The sequence below is a fragment of the Malus domestica genome, chromosome 09, assembly GCF_042453785.1.
Source record: "Malus domestica chromosome 09, GDT2T_hap1".
Classification (NCBI taxonomy): Eukaryota; Viridiplantae; Streptophyta; class Magnoliopsida; order Rosales; family Rosaceae; genus Malus; species Malus domestica.
In genome coordinates, this window is record NC_091669.1 from 21901855 (window position 1) to 21925381 (window position 23527).

The following is a 23527-nucleotide window of genomic DNA, read 5'->3' on the forward strand; positions in this document are numbered from 1 at the left end:
TTGAATTGGAACCATTGGTTGAATCAACAGTCCAACCACGTGGGCCGTTTGATAAAAAAAATAGTCGTTTGTCTTTTTTTAAGTGACGAACAATGTGAGCAACTTGATCCGAGCACTGGGTCCTAGCACTAGCCACTAGCCACTAGCCATAACTCATTGAATAAGCTTTGAGCGAGTTTAAAACTTAAATTTTGAGTTTTAATCAACCAACCATTGGAGTTAGTCTTAAGCCTTAATTCCTTTCCCTCTGGTTGGATTTTGTGACAGTTTCCTTTTTCTCGTTAGAATTTTTGTGACGGTTTTATTGCTGAAAAGAGAAAAACAATAAAAATAAAAATAAAATTAGGAAAAAAAGGAAAGAGACAGGGAGCTCCGAAGTCCCAACGGTTTTTCTCAGAGCTTCTAAACACACACGTCCGTTGCCCACACGCACAAACTTCACAACTTCAAGCGTTTTAGAGAGAGAAAGTGAGGGAGAGGGTTTGAGTAATTGGCGAATTCTGGTTTAGGGTGCAGCAGCAGCAGCAGACATGGAGAGCAAAGTGGATGAAGTTTCTGTTGAGCTCTCAGCTCCTCCTGCTTGGAAGAAGAAGGTCTCTCTCCTCTCCCCCCCCCCTCTCCCTTTTCACTCACTCAAATTTTATTTTTAGCTGTATTTGATTGCTGTATTCTTTTGTTGCAGCTCTGTTTTGCTTCGAATTTTAGGGTTCTTGCTCTGGTTCTGCTTAATTTGCTTCAATTTTTCGCTTTAGTCACAATTTGTTTTGAATTGCTAGGTTTTCAAAGTTAGGTTTTCACTTTTGCATTTGAAATTTTAATTCATGGAAGTAAAATTTGTGTGCCAAATAAGGGAAGTAACTTTAATTGTTAAGATTTCCTTTTAAGTGCTCTGCTTTCAATTTGGTCTGTGCTGATTGTTGTTGTATACTTTTGCTCTTGTTAGGGTAAATTAGTAATTAATTTTGGTGAGTACCCACAAATTGTATGTTCAAATATAGGAATTAGGAATATTTAACTTTATCCTGTAAGATGAAGGAATGTTTTTGTTGGCAGTTTGTGGGATTCTCTGTTAATACGTTGGAAAGCTTACTCTTGTAAAAGTAAAAATCAAGCGTTTCCGTATTAAGGCAATGTAACTCTGTAAGTTTAGTTCACTAATCTAAAAAACTTGGAGAAGCTGAATATTATTAGCTGCAAATAGATCCTGGCAGTTTCCTTCACTGTTGCAACTTGCTAGAGGTGATCCAGAACTTAAGATTTGTTAGTTCTTCGCATGACGAAGCAACCCGTTTTAGGGAAATTATCCAAAAACCACTTATCCTTGAAACTATAAACTTTTCTTCAAAAATTGAGACCCAACTGATATTGCTGAACTCAAGAATCTTCTTCAAAATTTGCACCCCCGGTGATTCCATTTATATCGATAGGTGCTGTAAAAGTTTGCAAAAGGAATTTTTTAACTGTTTTCTGCTTCGACGGGTTCCTTTTGTTATTTTTTTTGGTAGATTTGATTCCACTTGGTCATAACTGATCTGTCAATCTGTTAATTGTCCGCCGTTAATGAATATACTCATGAGGTAATCTTATCACATCAAATCTTGTTCATTTACACTTGGCTCACTTAAGTCATGAATGCATTTCCACATGTCTGTTTTTTTCTTTGCCATTCTTGTCTATGATGTACAATGATCATATATGGAAATAATTTGTAGCCGCCCTTTGTAGAAACCACTTCAAAACCTACAAACCTAATGTTGCACTGTCACATAGGTTATACAACTTTTTGTATACTTTTCTGTACTCTGGGTTACTTAACAGCCAGGTCAGATAGAACGTGGTCAGATAGAATTTTTATGAGGAATCCCATTTTATTAGTGCACTAATTTGCTTTCTCAGTTGTATACTACACTAACTTCAGAAACAGTTTTGATGAGGACTCCCACCTAGGAGCCCTAGCTAGCAGCTTTACCTTAACCTAATATCTGCCTTGGGTTACAATTGCTTCCATTAAATTTGTATTATTTGACATTTGATGTATGGCCTTTAGGTTGTGGACATGAAGTTTGTCTATCAATGTTTAGTGAACCACCAATACTTGATGATTTGGGTCCTAGAGAAATAGATTGTGTACCCTTTGTGTATATCAAAACTTGATTTAAAATCAATATTCATATAGTATGTTTTAAAGGCAATATTCAGTAAGTCAAGGTGGTTAAGTGGGGACAATATTGGTGCTTGGCAGCCTTAGTAGTGGACTCTTATGGAGCCCGTGACACATCAATTGGTATCAGAGCCTAGTTTGGCTTTGGGGCAAGTTCAAGGTGGAAGGCACGTGGTCAGATTTTGTTACACGGTGGCAGCTCATTACTCTTGGAGGACCGGCGGAAAAGGGTGGAGCATGGCTAGTAAAGCAGGGCTCAGGAAATCCTAGTCTGCAAGGAGCTAGGTGGAGCAAGGGCTCCTAGCGGGCCTAAAAGAACAGTCCTTGTCAAAGGAGGTAGAGTTGCTGGGACTGGTGCGGCGAGTATACCATTCTTGGAAACGTGTGGGCTGTTGTAAAGGATGGCGTTACCTTGGCTTGCTCTCGCCAAGGTGGAGATTGTTGGTGTAAAAGATTGGCTCAATACAAGCCAAGATGGATGTGAAGAGAATCCCATATCAGAGAAGTACAACAATATTCTAAAGGTTTAAATATAGGTGTTCCACTTCTAATTTGCTGAGGTCTTTTGAGATAAAACTCCACACCTAAGGTCCATTGGGCTTGATACCACCCAGGGGATTGGGCCTAGGTGGTTAAGTGGAGACAATATCGGTGCATGGTAGCCTCAGTAGTGGATACTTATGGAGCCCGTGACACAACACTAAGGACAAGGAACTGGGTAATATTAACATGGGGCAGAAGGTTTCCAGATCAGGAAATTCTGTTTTTTTTTCTCTTTGGGTGGCCAACCATATATTTTCATTAAGATTTGAGATCTATAATAGGCAAACCTCTGTTACATTCTAACCATCTGGCAAAGAGTATTTTCTGATTGGAATTTGTGTTGGCTATATGCAATAGTGCTTACACCCAACACTGACCTTTTAAAATAGGAATATCATCTGGAATACCACTTATATTATTTAAGATATTAGGAAATGTGTTCGGTTGAATTTTTTTTCTTTTGGGTTAGAAAACGGGCACAAAGCCCAAACAACCACAACACAAAAGAAAAACTTAATTCCAGTGCTAGAATAAACAGCTCTTGGCCAAGACACTCCAACTAAATCATCCAAAACAGAAACAGAAACTTCAGGAGGAGGATCCTTAAAGAAAGAACAACCCAGTGTTTTAAGTTGAATTTGAAATGAATAATGTTTTGATGTTCTGATATTTCCTATTCTTTTCTTTCCTTTATACATTTTCAATATTTACTTTACACTAGATAAAGTGTTGACTGTATAGGAGACAGTATAGGAAACAAATGTTTACACTGACAATGAGTATATACATTATACACGTACATTTATATATATATATATGTATATGTATATGTATGTTTATACAGATATATATATATATATATATATATATCTGTGTGTGTGTGTGTGTAAAATTGTTTGGGGAATACAAAAATGAATGGTTTTCAGTTTATTAACGTTGTTATCCTATACACTGCATGCTTTATCATCATTGTTCTAGTTCTTATGATCTCAGAACTTCCCCCATATGTTTATCCTTGTCACTCTTGAAAGTATAAAAAATACATGTGCAAGGAAGAAAGGATTTAGTGAGCCGAGATCACTAACTAATACAAATCTAATACTAATGAAAATGCTATTATAATAGAAAAGAACTGTCTTTTCTGTATACTCAAACTAATCCAAACCTAAAATGGCTATGAAGTCTTAAAACATAGAGAAGAAAGATGCACATAACCTTTGAAATTGTTGGAAGTTTATCCCGGTAAAGTTTGCAGACAACCTACTCAAAACAGCTTGTGAAAATTGAATGATATTCTGGTGACAGAGATGATGTTCTGTGCTTTCTGCAGAACTATTTGCCTAGCTTTATCTCAATGTATGTGTTTCAAAATAAAGGGTGTGTGCTTCTCTAAATCCCCTAATATGGTCCGTGCAAATATTGTTTGTAATAACAAGGACGTTTAGATAAATTAAGTCCATGTGGTTATTGTACATAATTCTCGGATCTGGTTTTCAACAATTTTCTCTTTGTTCTGCAGTTTTGTCCCAAGAAGGGAGGCACACCATGGAAAAATGAAATCATATTCATTTCTCCAACAGGAGAGGAGATTAATAATAAAAAACAATTGGAGCAATACCTAAAAGAACATCCTGGTAACCCTGCAATATCAGAGTTTGATTGGAGCACTGGTGAAACCCCTAGGAGATCAGCTAGGATCAGTGAAAAGGTCAAGATGGCTCCATCACCAGAGAGCGAGCCTCCGAAAAAGAGAGGCCAAAAATCATCAGGTTCAAAGGACAAAGTGGAAGCTGCTGGAGGAGAAGCTGATGCTACAAATGAAATTCAAATGAAAGATGCAGAAGTAGATGAGAAGAAAGATGGAGGAAAAACTGAGGAAGAAACTGACCAGACTAAACCAGAGGATGGTAATGATAAGACCCCGACTGATGCTAAGGAAACTCTAGGTGAGGAGACAAAGGAAGATGTAGTAGAGGAAAACCCCAGAGAGGAAGCAGCTAAAAACAACAAAGAAGATGTACCACAAGCTGAGGGAGAACAAGCAAATGGAACTAATGACAACAAACAGGATGACACAGCTACTGTGACTGTTGAAGCAAATGGGGCAGCAGAGAAAGAGAATCTGTATGGAGCCGCACCTCCTATGGACGGAGAGATCAAAATGAAACACGATGCAGCAGAGAATGATGGGAAATGCAATGCTCAAGCTGAAGAAAAAATCAAGCCCAAGGACGGGGAGGTTGTTGAAAATGGTAAGGTTGAGCAAGGGGCGCAAGCTGATGCCCCACAACAATTGAGCAGCTGAACATACTCTACCACCTTTCTTGTGAGCTGTTGAATGTTATGTACTACCATTTATCGCAGTTGGGATTCTGTTAGATCCATTGAACTTTGTTTTGCCCCCTTTGTTCCAAAGACTCCAGGAGTTATGGATGATTGTGATGTTAATATTGTAATGTGAGACTTAACTGTATCTAGGGAACCTACCGGTCTGGTAGAATAGGTTGTACTTGTAGATTCTGCAACTATGGTTATGGAGTAGCTTAGATTGTAGAACGTAAGAGGTCCATATTGGACCGGTTGCTTTTTATTCGTCGTAGATGGTGACTTGGTACATTTTGTTTTTTAATTTGTTACTTTAGTAATGTGACTAAAGTTTTATTCATCTTGTGCTGCTTGTGTTCTGAAAATTGAAAATGTTCGGCCGCTGGAGCTTTTGTTTGAGGGGTGCTGTTTTCAGCTGTTTCCATATTTTGGAACGGAATTTTATTTTCGCAATTTTTTATATAAAAAGGGGAGGGAAGATTGGGTACTAGATTTTGCAGTTTTGCTCTGCTCTGCAGTTTGTAGGGGTTAGGTGAGAGCCACATTCACCCTAAACTGGATATAGTACAAGTTTATGCAATCGCATAAGGAGGGCAGAGCTGTTCCTATCTTTCTCTCCCCTCAGGTTTGAAAATTGTTGTACCAAAACGAAGCCTCAATTTGCAATTGCTTTTCCTATCTTTGTTTCACTCGACATCTCTAATTTGGGGAAGTGTTTCTTACTATTTTTTCCTTCATTCACGCTCATATTTGTTTATGGCCTTAAATTTGAATAATTTATAAGAAAAAAAAAGGTCGTACCCAGTGCACAAGGCTCCCGCTTTACGCAGGATCTGGGAGAGGTGGATGTCGGCTAGCCTTACCCCCATTTATGGAGAGGCTGCTCCCAATATAAGGTTATTCTCAATATAAGGTTATTCTCCTTAAATTTGAATAATTTATAAGAAAATCGAAGGAAAAATATACACGGTGTGGAAAAGGAGAATAAATTTCATTTTCTCAATATAAGGTTATTCTCCTTTCCCAAGAAAGGTACTATCATCCATCCCAAAGAAAGAGCCTTTAGAGGAGGACACAAAAGCACTCCTATGGAAACAAGACGAGAAAGTGGAAAAGGTATACTTTGAATTTGAGATAGACAGTTTAAAACTCCAGAGAGAGAGAGAGAGAGAGAGAGAGAGAGAGAGAGAGAGAGAGAGGGGGGGGGGGGGGACGGGGAATCTCTTGTATGCCCTTCCCCAAAAAACATTTGTCACCTTTGTATTAAAAATAAAGTTAGGAATCTAGGTATTCTTGTTCACAAGAATCACAACAATCTCATGACTCGGGGAAGGCTAAGAATCTTGGATGTTAGGGATGCCTGAAGCAAAAGTATTGCATCATCCAAAGGATCGCTTACGGCGGTTTCTCGGCCGAGGTTCCAAAACATTCCTTTTCTACAAATGGAATGCTCTTTCATTGTTGATTGATCACCGAGAATTCAATGGACCTCTCTTTCCTCTGCCTCCTCCTACTCTTCTCAACCGCTGCATTTGTCAATGGTAATTTCTTCGACTCTTAAGTTCTTTGAGTTTCAGAAACATGTTCCTCATGCTATATCAAACTCTTTTTATCATAAGTGCTTCAACAATTAGTCTTTTACATGTTAATTTTGAAATTTATGTTCTTCATATTATATTGCCTTCCAACCTCTCTATTCATTCAGCTGGCTAATTAATTTTTCTGTCTTTGTATTTAGTTGATGCCTCTTTTACCGGAACATATGGAGTAAACTATGGCAGGATCGCCGACAATATACCTTCGCCTCACAGCGTGGTGACGCTTCTTAAAGCGGCAAAGATAAAAAACATCAGGATATATGACGCTGATCATGAAGTTCTCACCGCCTTCAAGGGATCAGGTATAGAAATAATTGTAGGACTGGGAAATGAGTTCCTCAAAGACATCAGTGTGAACGAGGATCGCGCCACAAATTGGATAAAAGAAAATGTGCAGCCATACATTCCGGGGACTCACATTTCAGGAATAGCAGTGGGGAATGAGATCTTGGGGGGAACTGATATAGAGCTCTCAGAGGTCTTATTGCCTGCCGTAAAGAACGTTTACAATGCGCTTAGCCGGCTTGATTTGGCTAACTCCATTCAGGTCTCGAGTCCACATTCGGAGGCTGTGTTTGCAAATTCCTACCCACCATCGGCCTGCATTTTCAAGGAAGATGTTGCTCAATTCATGAAGCCGCTTTTGGAATTTTTCTCACAGATCAAATCCCCATTTTATATAAATGCATATCCATTTCTGGCATATAAGAGTGACCCTGAGCACATTGACCTTAACTATGCTCTCTTCAAGAAAAATGCCGGGATTCGTGATACAAAAACCAATCTACATTATGACAACATGTTTGATGCAATGGTTGATGCGTCGTATTTTGCTCTGGAGAAGGCTGGATTTGACAAGACAGAGGTCATAGTTTCCGAAACTGGTTGGGCGTCTCGCGGGGATGAAAGTGAAGCAGGAGCCAACGCCAAAAATGCCAGGACTTACAACTACAACCTGCGGAAACGGCTGACGAAGAAGAAGGGGACGCCTCATAGGCCAAAGACGGTTGTGAGAGCTTACATTTTTGCTTTGTTCAACGAGAATTTGAAACCGGGGCCGACTTCCGAGAGGAATTTCGGATTGTTCAAAGCTGATGGGAGCATTTCATACGACATTGGCTTCACTGGACTTGTTGGACCTTCTGCAGCATCCTCATCTCTTCGTAACTACAAAGTATGAGTTTCAAAACTACTCATTAATTGAAGTGTTATTTTTTATTTTATTTTGTTTCTCATTTATCTTAACTTTGGTTTATATTTTCAGGTTTTCACAAGTTGTGCAGCTCTTCTGCTACTATTGTTAGCATCATAATGTCTTTGACGATTAACACATATTGTTGCAACATGATCTCGATGTATAGACAATTCGATTATTTTTACGTTATGATTCCGTTGTCAAGTTAGATACCAGCCAATATTGCTGACGGTTTTCTAATAATATTCTAGCAGTTTACAATTCCTTGTCTCTCTTTTCTTTTCTTACCTAAAATAACGAAATTGATTGGAAATTTCAAAAAACTTGACTGCATTGGTACATGGCATCATGACTTGGTAAATCCATATCTCGCGATGACCAATAAAAAGGTCGTACCCAGTGCACAAGGCTCCCGCTTTACGCAGGGTCTGGGAGAGGTGAATGTCGGTTAGCCTTACCCCCATTTATGGAGAGGCTGCTCCCAAGTCTCGAACCCGAGACCTACCGCTTATGGGCGAAGGCACTTGCCATCGCACCAAGTCTCGCGACGACCAATACTACCATAAATTACTATTTTCTGACGAAACAAATTTCGTCAAGTAACTTTACTTGACGGAGTAAAACATTTTGTTGGACAAAATTGGTCAACATTTTGGTTTTTTTTTTAGAGACTTTAGTTGACAAAAAAAAATTCAACGAGCAGAGTGAACTTTGTCGGGCAAAGATGTCGTGCCAAGGAAAAAAAATTGGCGCATATTATGCCACCTCTCTTCCTCCCCTTGTTTCTCTCCTATCTCTCTGCAAAGTCATCTCCCTGTCTGTAAACTCCCATCCCCCTCTTAGCTCTCTCTCACTCGCCACCTCTGCTCTTTATTTCTCTCGCCCTCTCTCTCACTCACCATCTATGCTCTCTTTGACTGTTATATTAGGAATTTTTTTCTATGAATTGATTCGATTTATATGTGAAATGTTGTGAATATTTGTGAATTTGTACAGGGAAGGGGGTGGGTTTGATGGTTGGGCACGTTGGGTGGGCTGGGCTTGGGTGGGCTTGATAAGTTGTTTTTCTAATTTTTTTATGAAATATTATAGTTTTTAGGTTGTCTAGAATTATTAGGAAATTTTAGATATATTAGAAATTTTAGAAATAGTATAAATGTTTAAGAGATATTAGATGTGGGGCCATGATTTTCCAATGTTAAAGTAAAGCTAATTGGAATAGAGTTACCTCAGAAGTCAGGTCATGTACTTAACGGATCCGAGCGAGCTGTATCAGATGGAATAGCGATGCTACCATCACCTTGTTCTGGGAAAACGAATTCCAAAGTGATTCTACTGGATGACCATGCTTGTTCCGTAAGACACGGGACTTGATCTGGATAAGGACATAATCAGATTCCTCACAAGTCTTAAAGTTCCTACAATCTAGGAATTGGCATGCACTGAAAGTAGATACACTCCTAAGAGGATACAATATCTAGTCCTATATATCTTCTAGGATTCTTCTGGTTTAGTACAAGGATTTTATCCTAAAAAGGTCTCTTTCTAGGTCAATATAAATACGCTCATCTAAATTCATCTTTTGTAACTCATTCTTAACACCCTTATTCTCTTGCCCACTACTCGAGTCTAAAATTGTTTACTAACTTGATCGTCGGATAGCCTTTGACCGGCACACCCACTTCGGTCTTGAGCTTACTCACAGATGTTTCTTGTTTTGCAAGTTACCTTAATCTGTGCCTATATTGATGTGAAAATTACTTGACACACAAATTAAACCCTATTGTTGACAATTGTAGCAAAGATGTAAGTAAGGATCGTTCTAGACCGGGGATTAACTAGGGCTGCTAATCTACACAAATAATGTCATAACCCGTCCCGGAATTTCATATTCGTTGATATGAAATGACGGAATTGCCCTTAATGGTTGCTAAGGTACGTGTGACATGTCAATTGTTAAATGTATACTCTCCTTATATTCTTGGAAAAATTTAAATAGATTAAAATGGTATTCAATTTGTGTGGCTAGGGACTTAAGAATTGGGATTGTGATTGTTTTGGATGGACCACACACATACGGGACAACCATTCATCCCGTGCTCTCTCTCTCTTCCCTCTTAGTTTCTCTCTCTCTCTCTCTTCCTCTCGAAATCGTACGGACACATCCACCCACGATCATCCAAGCACGGATCGAAGGTTTCAAGGGCACCATTGTACTCGTGAGGACCCTATGAACTCACCCATACCCATTTCAGGACAATCCAAGCTCATAGTGAGCTTTAGGTGAAGGAATATTTTGTGAAAACATGTTCATTTAAGCAACATCAATAAGCATGCAATTAACAATTAAAGGCGGAACCATGCTTGCATGCACTTAAAAACAAAACATTAACCATGAAATTCAAAGCCTAGTAGATTGGTGAACCATTAATCAACTCAAAACAAAGTGAGTTCAAATTTATACCTTTGTAGATTCCTCTTTGCATAAGCAAAGGCTAATCACCCAAAGAGAGGGCCTTCATTCCTTGCATCTTAAATCTATGGATTTGGATAGATGAATAGGTTTCTCCAAGTTCCCAAAATAGGGAACCTCTAAGTCTCTTCACCAAGGAGAGATTGGAGAAGAAATGAGTGACCTTGGAGTAGTGGGATTGCAAGATGCACCCCCAAGGTGGCCGGCCTCTTTAGAGAGAAATGGAGAGACATGTTCTCTCCAATTTTCTCCAAAACAAACCCTAATGAATTTTAGGCTATAAAGTCATATTTATACCTTTATTCATTTGAGTGGCAAACTTGTAAATAAGTCCAAGTTCACTACCCTTAGCATCATGGCCGGCCCTAGGGTATTTTTGGGCTAATTAGGCCTTTGTGAATCATTATTCATTAAGTTGTCATACAACTTAAGTCAATGGGCTTGACGTTCGAAGCCCATTGGGCCTTAATGTCCAAAACTATCTCGAGCTCTTTAACGAACTTATTCGTTTGATTAATTAACATATTAATTAATCCTTGCCATAAATAAATGATTAAACCATTTAATCATTCTTACTCATCTCCATTGTTTCTTCAATCTCCACCTTACACGGTGTGCGATCCATTAGGTTCCTTTTAACGAGGTAGTGGGCGATTAAAACCATTTTATATCGATTGTGAATTGAAACTTACTTTCAATTCTCCCTTTAGTGATTACACACGTTTAGGGCTTCCACAAACCATGAGTGACACCTTGCAGCATATCATGGTTACCCAAGCTAATCAGAAGAGGTAGAGAAAACCTATTCAGTTTGGGATTACAAATGCAATACTGTCTTTCTCTAATACAATACTCTTGACCACATTGTTTGGTTTGATAGTTTATTTATTCATGTCTACTGTCCAATGTGATTCGTGTGCTTATATGATTACCTTGAATGTGATTTAGAACGACTTTTCTAAATCTCATTCATACTCTGGCCAGAGATTCTTAATCATATCATAGAGTATTCTCCCTCAAACAGTTTGAAGGTTAGAGATCCCTTGTTTCGCATTCACTTGCCTCCATGGCTAAGTGGCTTAACCCCAACGATGCCATGGACACCCCGATGGGGTGACTTTGACATAATCAAAGATCAAGGACTTAACCACAAGACAACTGTGATGCCTCAGGTCAAAGGACTACTTTGCATTATCCCAACCATGAGTTCTCATGTGACATGAGTATGAGAACTCTTCGTTGATCGCGTTCAGTGAACTCATTCTCTACTGAGCACCTACGTACTTGTCTTGATGTCACACACACCAATGACTCGAGACTAGTCACTCTCCATGAGAGAAGACATAGCACGTACCGATCTTGACGGACTGTCAATGCCCAATTGGCAATCCTATGATCAGGAACATTTAGGATGTGTCTACGAAAGAATGGTCTCATGAATCTAACTTCATTAGATTACATTCTCCCAATCACATATTCCTTGGACTTTATCGTTTAAGCATATAACATTTATATGAGACGGCTCAAACAATAATCTTTGCCCTTTATATTAAACTAGATTAGTTTAACATGTGAAATGTCCGTAAAGCATCATCACATGATTGGTTTTAGGGCACATTTCCAACAATCTCCCACTTGCACTAGAGCCAATCAGCTTGGTCATCAGTGATGATACCTCTTCTGTAGTCATTTCATAAATGGCTGAGTAGTAGGCCTAGACAATGGATATTTATATGTTATCCATAGAAGCAACCTTGAGAATATCGACGTCACCATTATACATGATTCTCAATCATGTGGTTCAGTCTCTCATTTGAGTTCGGACCTTGATGAGACCTTGATTCCCTGGCTTGAGCTATCGCCCCATTAGTGTCATACACTTTCTGGTTGGAACCGAATAGAGAGTTCATGAACTTTCCCATCCAAACAACATTGTTGTAAGCTTCTATATGGCAATATATTTTGCATTCATAATGGAACACACTAAAGTCATTACTTTAATGTTTCCATCCAAATATCTCTTTAGTCATAATAAAGAGATATCTGTTTATCTCTTCATTCATAATGAAGAAACATCCAATGATGGATTAGATTCATAATCTAATACATTTACGCTTCCATTACGTTACTCTAAGTCTTCCTCAATCTTTGAGGAATCTATCCTTTAGTATTTCTTAAATACTTAAGGACTCACTTGACAGTTGCCATGGTTCTGATCCTGGGCTTGCACTGATATCGTCTTGTACCGTTCTAGGTACAACTCATATCAATGTTTTTCATACAATATGAAATACATAAATCACCTTTATGCATATGCATAAAGGATTCTATTTACGCATTATTTCTTTGGGAGTCAAAAGGGCATGTTCCCTTTGAGAAGGGCAACTTGCTAGTCACACTAGAGTCATCCTTCTAATTGAAGTTTATCATCATATGAGAAACTTCCTAGCAACTCTTGTCTATTATTTAGGGCTTGATATAATCCAATTATATCCTAAAATCTATCATTATAGATTTCCATCCCATGTTTATAGACTATGTCTCCCATATACATTATATCGTTATAGAATGCTTAAAGTCATAACTTTAACGAAGAAGTATTCTTTTCATTTCCAAAATTAATATATCATATATATATATTTATATTTTAGGAACATGATTAACTCCCATAAACATTCTATCTTCATATAATGTTTTAAAGTCATAACTTTAACGAAGAAATATTCTTTTCATTTCCAAAATTAATATATCATATATACATTCATATATATCACATATATATTTATATATATATATATATACAATTTTAGGAATATGATTAACTCCCACTAATCTTTTGTAAACCTAGTAAACAAAAGATTCATTTACATCTTTATGAGAAATCAAACGATTTGACCTTTTTCTCATAAGATGCTTATAGCTCCCACTAGCTTGCTAAGATCCATGATGGATGGATCTCTACAACTTACATGTCTTGTGATTCATAGTTTTAGACATATATTATCAAGACTATCTTAATAATGGTTTCGGAAACCCATATTATGTCCAAACATTGAATCACCATTTAGTTGTAGCTAGCAATCTTCGAATTAATTGAAACCAAGACTATCTCAAAGATGGTTTCTTCAAAGTCAACCATTCTCTTTGATTGTAGTCACCTTAAGCTACCAATTAGCTTATGAAGGTTTCATTATTTCGGGTTAAATGGTACTTTACCATTTCCTTGAGTATATATCGTATATGCACTCAATGTAGTCATAAGGATTTTCATTCTTATTTCTTTCGAAGTAAGAGGTGTAACTCTATGACATAGTCATAAAGTTCAAACCATTCAACTGAGACGGTTTATAAATCCTTCTCGACTACCTTGGAGCTTTTGGTATAGGAACTAGGTTGTTATATTTGTTGATTACTTTCTTGTCTCACAAAGAACCTATTCTTTTGAGTTCTATCTTCTTCATTTGATCTTAGGCAAATCACATTGTAGGATTACAATGAACTACCCAACAAAACAACATTTGTTAGTTGGTTTATAGAAGTGATATCCAAAAGTTAATTTAAGGATATCCCACAAGATTGTTATCAAACAAATATTGCTCATTAGCACACAACCCCAAATCTTAACATGCTTAAGATTTGTCTTTCTTTCCAACTACATCTTATGGAGTCATGAAAATATTGGAAGATCTTCTCATTGACAATCATAATGTTTTAGAAGTATATATCCTATATATGGGTAATAGATAACATCTAACGAACTAAATCTTATTCGAGTTCGTTCTTCTCCTAATGGAGAAATACATTATCTTATGATGCTATTTTCCTTGATATCTTTCAAGAAAAACTATTCTAAAGTGTTACCATTCCTTGGATCAAATCTAAGGATGTAAATACTTTAGACGCCTTACTCATCAACTTACATTTCTTGAATTCTTTGAAACCTTTTGCAAAGTATTCGGACTTGTGTTTATTCAAGATAAACTATAGTCCAACCGAGAGTGATCTTCGGTGAACGTCATCCAACATGAGTAGTATTATGTTGTGGACAAGTGTCACTAACATCTAAGTGAATTAACCTCAACAACTTTGTGATTCTTTCTTCTTTCCAAAAGAATAAAGATTCAAACATTTCGCCTCTATACAATTTTAACAAGAAGGTATTGGATCCGGATCTAACAATCCAAAGCATCCATTTATTACCAACTCGTAATTTATGTTTTTAGAGGAATCACAACTTAGTTGGGATTAGTCACTACCTTGCAACCTTTTTGGGTTTTAAGCATCATTATATTCTAAACAGTTAACACCACCATATTATCTCTACTATAGAGATAATCAATTAGATTACCATAATCCAATCATTGATTAATAAAGAACAATGTTTTGTCAAACAAAACATTTATCCATTTCACACAGTGACGGAATTTAGTTCCTTAAAATTGGAATATAAAGACAATCTATGTTTTTCCAATTTCTTTGGTAGTTCATATGAGAAAGTAAGTACCATCTGCTTTCGCAGAGATCTACATTTGATTCACGTTTCGAATGTGAAGTACTTTCTCTTCTCTCATTTATCTTCTACTTCTTATTAGTCACACTTTTACAACGATTGTAAAACATAGTTACTAATACGGATTCAAGCATTCAAGTAGAAGAACCAACTGTTTTGAACTTTTCAAGAACAATTTACAACACCTTCGAAAGGTGTGTTCTTGACACTTGCAAGACATTTCTTGCAAATACCCCTTCCAATGTCCATCCTTTCATAAAGAAAGTTTGTTCCCTTGGAGTTATTTCGCTTTCTTCATTTGACTTCTCCTTTGACTACAATAGTCATGGTCCCTAAACTCCCACTATCTCTCTTGAAACTTATTTCAATTGAGTTATACACATCAAACAAGTTGGAGAGTGTGTGGTTATTGTTCACTACATAGTTTACAATAAACTTAGTGAACCATTTGGATAGGGACACAAAGGTGAAGTCCTTGCCTAGTTCCCGTCTCTAGAAGTGTTTTAACACTTCAACACTTAATGATTCAAAATCATCATAAGTCCATGTTGATGGACTATTTTTGTCAACCAACCATTATGTTCTAAACATAATTACAAACTTTAAAGAGTTGTACAAGGCAACTCTTATTTCTTCACACAACAAATTGTAAGTGAAGAGTCATGGCACATTAAGTGTCCATGCCTTTGTGCTTTCTTCTCAAGTTCTTTGTTCATGTAACAAAGAAACAAGCACTAAGTGTTTGCATTGACTAAGGGTTGTTCAAAACAACTCATTATTTCTTCATACAACGATTTATAAGTGAAGAACTAATAACACTAAAAGTGTCCTTTTCTTTATGCTAATCTTCGTAAGTTCCTTTGTTCATTTAACAAAGGATTAAGCATTGGTTGTTTGTGTTGTCCTCTTCATGATAGACTTTTCTAACATGTTCTTCCAATGATACATTATCATTAGGAAGATTGTGAGGATGAGACTACTTAGATACATATACAATCCATTTAAGACAATCTTTGGGATTGTGGTACCAAGTCCGGAAACTAAAGCTTTCGGCTTTTATTTGTCAAGTGTTGGATAGCGTTTGCAAATATATTGGTAAACAAATACATAACGAATATAAATTGATTGATTTTAAGCCATTTGATTCGGGTCTTTAAATCAAATAGCACCACCCACTATTTTTGGCAAATTCCATATCCCTCATTGGAATTCGAGAGTTTTGGAGGAAACTCTTAGTAGGTTATGGGAGGCTCACTATTACCAAGCCCACCTCACAATGATATGATATTGGCTAGCATTAATAATAATGAGAGAGTACGCTTACTCATTTGCAACTAATGCAAGTACCCATCTTATTTGGCCTCTAGAGAATGTCACCTCACAATGATATGATATTGGCTCCATTGCACTTAGTTAAGTCATTCCCACCATGCTTAGTTCATGAAGGGGTTCAAGAATAGCCTCACAATGATATGATATTGGCCATCCTCGTTGCCTACATCAACCTCATCATATGTTTATGGATTCCTCCTGAGTATAAGCATGCACTTTGTACTCCCCCATGATAGGGTGAAGCCGGTGTACAAGTCATAAACGATTGGATCCCACCATGGTGGAAGGCCTACGAAAGAGTGTTCTAAGCACTCTCACGCTTATCAACTTAATAATGGTTTGGTTGAGGGTTTTAGGTCTCATCACATATAATCATACATTTTAATCTCTATTAAAACAATTTTGGTCCTATTACAACTATTGGTCCATATGATTGTTTTAGTTGTATATAATACTCCCACTATGCTTATAAAACGGTTTTTAAAGCAAGAGTATATGATACTACTAACATAAAATTTTGCATTCATTTGATGGACTATATAGTTGCCTTAGGGCCTTAGGATGATTATGAACCTTTGTTTAGATTCAACACGAGCCTTGTGTTGAATCTCGGTCTAGGAATGGTGATTGATTTTAGTTACGCGTTTAATCACATTAAGGCGTGTTGTCTTAGGGGCGTTGGACCCAACTACTTCATTTTCATGCATATCAAATAAAGCAAGAAAGAAGTACTTCAAAGTAAAGGTGAGCTTATGCTCATTACAACATTTGCATAAAACAAATTACTTTAAAGTAAAGAAGAGCTTAAGCCCTTTTACAACATTTGATCAAATCAAATTACAACCAAAATCTAATCTACTCATTCCCATGGTTCAAACAAATTTGAAACGGCCTATCACATAGCTCAATTATTTTAGGCTTAGGTTCATAATCACCCTTTAATTAATTAACACTTTAACTAATTAAATTGAATGCAACATTTTCATTTGGTTTTTGTATCCATAAAATTGATTTAAATGGAGCTAAACAAAATGAAAATCCAATTCTCATTTAAAGAGACAAAACAATTTTGTTCTCTACCTAATTTGGGCCATCATGCAATAACCACAACTTATTTGGGCTATAAAGCAATTAACCTCAACTTTTGGGCTATATTGCAAAACTTTTGGGGTCACTTTGTAAAGACACAAAAGTCCACTACTTCATGTAATTACAATAGAACCCAAAATTTAATCAATGCAAAAACTTCATTAAATGATCAAAACAATTTGTCCTTTAGCGTTTTTGGACCTTAACGTAAAAACGTAAACTTTTGGGCCAAAGTGCAAATACACAAAAGTATCAAAACTTTATGTAATTGCATAAAAGCCCCAAAAGTACCCCACTTGATAGGGTGGCCGGTTTTGGAGACCAAAGAGAGTGATGTGTGTGTTGATTTGTAGTTTGACATAAAGCATGCAAGTGGTGTGTGTGAAAGGAAATTAATCCTTTCACACCCACCAATATCTCTTACACCTTTCAAATAAAAATCTAATGCATTTAAACATTTGAAAATCATAAAACATAAACTTTATGAAATAAATCAAAACTTTGAATCAAAACACAAACCTTTTTGTTCTTGGCAAAAATGTCAAGAACAATGAAGAACATTCATGAAAAACCCAAAATTTTTCCATGAACTTTTTCCACCCAAAAACATTCCAAAACCATTCAAACTTTAGGGAAATAACATCTAACCAAACTAGGGTACATAGGGGTTCCAAAAGTCACTTGAAAACACTTTTAACAAGTCAAACAAGAACCCAAAAATCCACCCTTTGGATTTGCCCAAAAATCCCCAAAGTCATGGCACCAAATTTTAGCTCCAATATTCATGCTCATATGAACTACATCTACAACATTTGAGATGGCAAATTTTCTAACAAAATTTACATTCAAAGAAACAAGAATAAAGCTTGTAACAATTACAACTTTTAAATCACAAACTATGAACCACAAAACCCAAAAGGATTCACCAACTACTAGACCTAGGCTCTGATACCACTTGAAGGAATATTTTGTGAAAACATGTTCATTTAAGCAACATCAATAAGCATGCAATTAACAATTAAAGGCGGAACCATGCTTGCATGCACTTAAAAACAAAACATTAACCATGAAATTCAAAGCCTAGTAGATTGGTGAACCATTAATCAACTCAAAACAAAGTGAGTTGAAATTTATACCTTTGTAGATTCCTCTTTGCATAAGCAAAGACTAATCACCCAAAGAGAGGGCCTTCATTCCTTGCATCTTAAATCTATGGATTTGGATAGATGAATAGGTTTCTCCAAGTTCCCAAAATAGGGAACCTCTAAGTCTCTTCACCAAGGAGAGATTGGAGAAGAAATGAGTGACCTTGGAGTAGTGGGATTGCAAGATGCACCCCCAAGGTGGCCGGCCTCTTTAGAGAGAAATGGAGAGACATGTTCTCTCCAATTTTCTCCAAAACAAACCCTAATGAATTTTAGGCTATAAAGTCATATTTATACCTTTATTCATTTGAGTGGCAAACTTGTAAATAAGTCCAAGTTCACTACCCTTAGCATCATGGCCGGCCCTAGGGTATTTTTGGGCTAATTAGGCCTTTGTGAATCATTATTCATTAAGTTGTCATACAACTTAAGTCAATGGGCTTGACGTTCGAAGCCCATTGGGCCTTAATGTCCAAAACTATCCCGAGGTCTTTAACGAACTTATTCGTTTGATTAATTAACATATTAATTAATCCTTGCCATAAATAAATGATTAAACCATTTAATCATTCTTACTCATCTCCATTGTTTCTTCAATCTCCACCTTACACGATGTGCGATCCATTAGGTTCCTTTTAGCGAGGCAGTGGGCGATTAAAACCATTTTATATCGATTGTGAATTGAAACTTACTTTCAATTCTCCCTTTAGTGATTACACACGTTTAGGGCTTCCACAAACCATGAGTGACACCTTGCAGCATATCATGGTTACCCAAGCTAATCAGAAGAGGTAGAGAAAACCTATTCAGTTTGGGATTACAAATGCAATACGGTCTTTCTCTAATACAATACTCTTGACCACATTGTTTGGTTTGATAGTTTATTTATTCATGTCTACTATCCAGTGTGATTCGTGTGCTTATATGATTACCTTGAATGTGATTTAGAACGACTTTTCTAAATCTCATACATACTCTGGCCAGAGATTCTTAATCATATCATAGAGTATTCTCCCTCAAACAGTTTGAAGGTTAGAGATCCCTTGTTGCGCATTCACTTGCCTCCATGGCTAAGTGGCTTAACCCTAACGATGCCATGGACACCTCGATGGGGTGACTTTGACATAATCAAAGATCAAGGACTTAACCACAAGACAACTGTGATGCCTCAGGTCAAAGGACTACTTTGCATTATCCCAACCATGAGTTCTCATGTGACATGAGTATGAGAACTCTTCGTTGATCGCGTTCAGTGAACTCATTCTCTACTGAGCACCTACGTACTTGTCTTGATGTCACACACACCAATGACTCGAGACTAGTCACTCTCCCTGAGAGAAGACATAGCACGTACCGATCTTGACGGACTGTCAATGCCCAATTGGCAATCCTATGATCAGGAACATTTAGGATGTGTCTACGAAAGAATGGTCTCATGAATCTAACTTCATTAGATTACATTCTCCCAATCACATATTCCTTGGACTTTATCGTTTAAGCATATAACATTTATATGAGACGGCTCAAACAATAATCTTTGCCCTTTATATTAAACTAGATTAGTTTAACATGTGAAATGTCCGTAAAGCATCATCACATGATTGGTTTTAGAGCACATTTCCAACATTAGGAGGTTCTCACGAAGCTCGGGGATGTTCGTTTGGAAGTTTTGGACGTCGGGATCACAAGGTTCGAAGGTGGTCGGTTTTAGGTGAAATTTCCCGATGTGATTTCGAAGGATTTGGAAGTTTTTAAAGGTGATACCTATCCCGAGGACGAGCGCATTCAAGGACGTCACGGGGGTTACGACCCTTCGACTTACCAGTGAGGGGGCAGTATTTTCCGTATTTACCTATATACTATTGATTTTTCCTAGAAATTGAATTTAAATGAAAGTATGTTTTGAAATGCCATGCATGCATATTATATGAAATATATGAATTAGTATTTGATGCATATATGTGAATTGGTGCTGTGGATGCACAGGTGAGTATCAGGTGAGTTTTATGTTATTCATATGGTTCATTGATGATGTAATTGCGTTGAGAGCTCATAACTTGCACCCCTGGTGTTAGTGCTTATATTATTTACCCCGCACCACAGGCTCACCTTGGATCCAAGTAGGTGCATGTCGTACAGACCATTAGAGGGTTCCGACATGTCGTACAGACCATGAGAGGTGGTTCCGACTTGTAGGTGATTTTAGATTATTATACAGTTGTTGATGAGAGAAGCACTAGAGCGTATTCTTACACCTTTCTTATCGTACATACTACTTCAGGTAGTTCCGATGTATATGCAGAGTAGTGCCGTACATGTCACTGCGGTGACTCCGGTTGGATTGAATATTGAGCTATAGAATTAATTGTACAGGACCAACTGCAGGGTCTCCGGTTGATTCCTTATTTCACCTATTATAATGTTGCATCCTTATTCTGTTATTGACGCTTATAGCATGGCATACTTTCTGGTTTTTGATAAAGATTGGTGATTTGAGATATATGAGGATTTATATGCATATTATGTTATTTTCTGGGAAAGTATACAGGTTTTACAGCGAGGGGTTAGAAATGTTATTAAATGAAATGTTTTAAAAAAGCTTTGTTTTACTGACCCACTCAATTTTGTTTTGTGCCCCTCCAGGTTCTAGATAGTAGCGTTGGTGGCCTACGAGGATCTCCACAGCGTTCTGATAGACTCCTTAAATGTAGGACTCATCCGCGGGTGTTGTAATTTAGTTATAGTCCTACTTGACTGCACCTAGTACTTATGCTCTGAATATGTGTGTTTCACACTTAAACTTACTCTAGCATGTTAGTTGGATATTATTGCTAGTATATGTTTTTATTCCTTCGTATTTCCTTTATCTTTTGCTTCCGCGTTGCACTTTTGGTTACGTCACACCCACGTGACGGCTAGCACGCCTTGATTCTAGGATCGGGGTGTGTCAAATAAGACTCAAAAACACTAAACTAGACTCTATAGACTCAAAACTGACTCAAATGACTCAAAACAACAACAAACACTCAAAAGGACTCAATTCTAGACCTAACACGTGGTTTTGACAAAAATAAGACTTAACTTGACTCAAAAGACTAAAAGAAAACAAATTATGACTCAACTAACAAGACTTAATGAAAGGGGGATTGTTTTTGACGAATTTAAAACTTAAAACAAGAAACTTTGCAGAAACAAATAATGAAAACGAATTTAAGGTGAATTGAAAAGGGTGAAAAGCTAGTTAGAGGGTCATTCTCCACACATGACATATGCATACAAACCAATTTCCAGTTATTATTCCTTTAGACCATGAATGACAACACCCCAAGTTAACCGTGATAGCACAAATTAACAATCAGATTTTCATTAAATCATTGAATTGGACGGGATACGCATCACAACCAAATTATCCTTATCAAGTGCCCTAACTATGAAAAGCATGAGAGAGAGAGAGATATCAAAGGTCATTAAGTTCCTTGAAAACCATAAGCATTGACGAGGCATTCGTAACTATGAAAAGCATGATACTCCTGCCAAGGATTTACTTAACACAATCATGACTAGTGACTTCCACTACTTGTGAATACAAGTTCATAACGATTAGGTGAAACTCCCTTATACTCTAGCATCAAGTTTAGGCATGCAAACTAAGTATGCATCCTCAATCAACATACATAAACAAGTTTTAATAACTCAGATAAGTAAATCACATTCAAGACTCAAGAAACAATAACTGGATGTAATCAATTCATATAAAACATAGAATCATGGCTTCGAATTCACCTCTAACTAAAAAGAAATTTGTTCCTCATGTTCGCAATTAAACAAAGATAACTTAAATTAGACATTGAAAATAAAGATAGAAAACACCTAAGAACGCTCTAGCAATCCAATGTTGAATGGCAAGGCTTGGCTCCAAGTGGCTCCTTCTTCTTCTTCCTTGCACAGCTGCAGCACAATGGGATTAATTTGTGGTGGATGGTGTGGTGATTTAATGGTACAAGGTGGTGGTTTGAATTGTGGCAGAAAATATGTATTTATAGGCTAGAGTTTTGCGCAAAGTAGTGGAGGAGAAGGATTACACAATCCTAGAGCAATAGGACTAGGAAATTCCGCATAAAGCTTCTAGAAAGGGATTAAATTCGTCAGATTTCTAAGGGGGAAAAGGATCAGGTTATTTGCATTGTTTCAGGGATTCTAGAATCAGATATTAGGTATTCTAATGTGATAAGGAATCCCCCTTGCAACTGGAATTAAGGTAGGATAGGATTATGATAGGATAAGATAAGGTAAGGTTAGTTTGGATGAGATAAGGTTGGATAAGGTTTTGGATAAGATAAGGCAGTTTGGATAATATCTCATTCTTTTGAGCTGATTCCTTATCTTCAACGTCTTGAATTAATTTCTTCAACTCTTTAGCACATTCCTAGCCTCTCTTGAACTTCAAATTCGTCCATTCCTTGTGCTCCATATGTAAGCTATCCATTCCAGCCCAAAACTGCTCTAAAATGCTCCAAAATGCACTTTCTTGCCAACTTTGTCATTTGGACCTACAAACACACGAAAATAGCTTGAAACACTATAATAAGTAGAAACTAGCTATGAAAATGCAAGAAAACAAGCTAACTAAGTTGCATAAATATGCTCCTATCAAATTCCCCCACACTTAGCTTTTACTAGTCCTCAAGCAAAACAAAACAAACAAAACATAACCTAGACCTTCCAACATTCTGATAGGAGCATATTTATGCAACTTAGTTAGCTTGTTCTTGTGCATTTATGTTGTTATTTCTTTGTCAATTATGTATTTTAAGCTATTTTCGTGTGTTTGTAGGTCCTAATAACAAAGTTGGCAAGAAAGTGCATTTTGGTGTATTTTGGAGCAATTTTGGGCTGAAATGGATTGCATGCATATGGAGCAAGTTGGATGGACATTTTTGGTGTTTTAAAAAGGGTTTCAACATATGCAAAAATCTGAATAATGAAGTTGAAGTGTGAAAGTATGCAGATACATACACTTAAGGAACAATTTGAAAAGAAAAAAAGTGAAGGATGTCATTTGTTGGATTGCTTTACAAGTTGTATTCACATTTCCAGCAACTACAAACATAATTGCAAGCTGAAATGATGCATAGCATGTGTGTGAAAGTGTCTAG

The 23527-nt window shown here is 37.0% G+C and overlaps 2 protein-coding genes across 2 annotated transcripts; both read left to right on the top strand.

Annotated features, from left to right (window-relative positions):
- The first annotated feature begins 218 nt into the window (after window positions 1-218).
- LOC103407189 (methyl-CpG-binding domain-containing protein 11-like) lies at window positions 219-5369 on the top strand. Its single transcript, XM_008346140.4, has 2 exons — window positions 219-593; window positions 4224-5369. The coding sequence occupies exons 1-2, from the start codon at window positions 531-533 to the stop codon at window positions 5007-5009; spliced, it is 849 nt and encodes a 282-aa protein (XP_008344362.1). The 5' UTR covers window positions 219-530; the 3' UTR covers window positions 5010-5369.
- A 1059-nt stretch (window positions 5370-6428) lies between these two features.
- Window positions 6429-8083, top strand: LOC103407180 (glucan endo-1,3-beta-glucosidase 14-like). Its single transcript, XM_008346133.4, has 3 exons — window positions 6429-6570; window positions 6768-7801; window positions 7892-8083. Exons 1-3 carry the CDS (start codon window positions 6513-6515, stop codon window positions 7937-7939), a joined length of 1140 nt encoding a protein of 379 aa, XP_008344355.1. The 5' UTR covers window positions 6429-6512; the 3' UTR covers window positions 7940-8083.
- Window positions 8084-23527: the final 15444 nt, after the last annotated feature.

What these genes read in the sequence shown, in the direction of transcription:
- LOC103407189 (XM_008346140.4), top strand. Translation starts at nt 531, where the DNA reads ATGGAGAGCAAAGTGGATGAAGTTTCTGTTGAGCTCTCAGCTCCTCCT. An exon ending in CTCCTGCTTGGAAGAAGAAG is followed by an intron (nt 594 to 4,223) that starts GTCTCTCTCCTC and finishes TTTGTTCTGCAG; the next exon opens with TTTTGTCCCAAGAAGGGAGG.
- LOC103407180 (XM_008346133.4), top strand. Translation starts at nt 6,513, where the DNA reads ATGGACCTCTCTTTCCTCTGCCTCCTCCTACTCTTCTCAACCGCTGCA. An exon ending in AACCGCTGCATTTGTCAATG is followed by an intron (nt 6,571 to 6,767) that starts GTAATTTCTTCG and finishes CTTTGTATTTAG; the next exon opens with TTGATGCCTCTTTTACCGGA. An exon ending in CATCTCTTCGTAACTACAAA is followed by an intron (nt 7,802 to 7,891) that starts GTATGAGTTTCA and finishes TTATATTTTCAG; the next exon opens with GTTTTCACAAGTTGTGCAGC.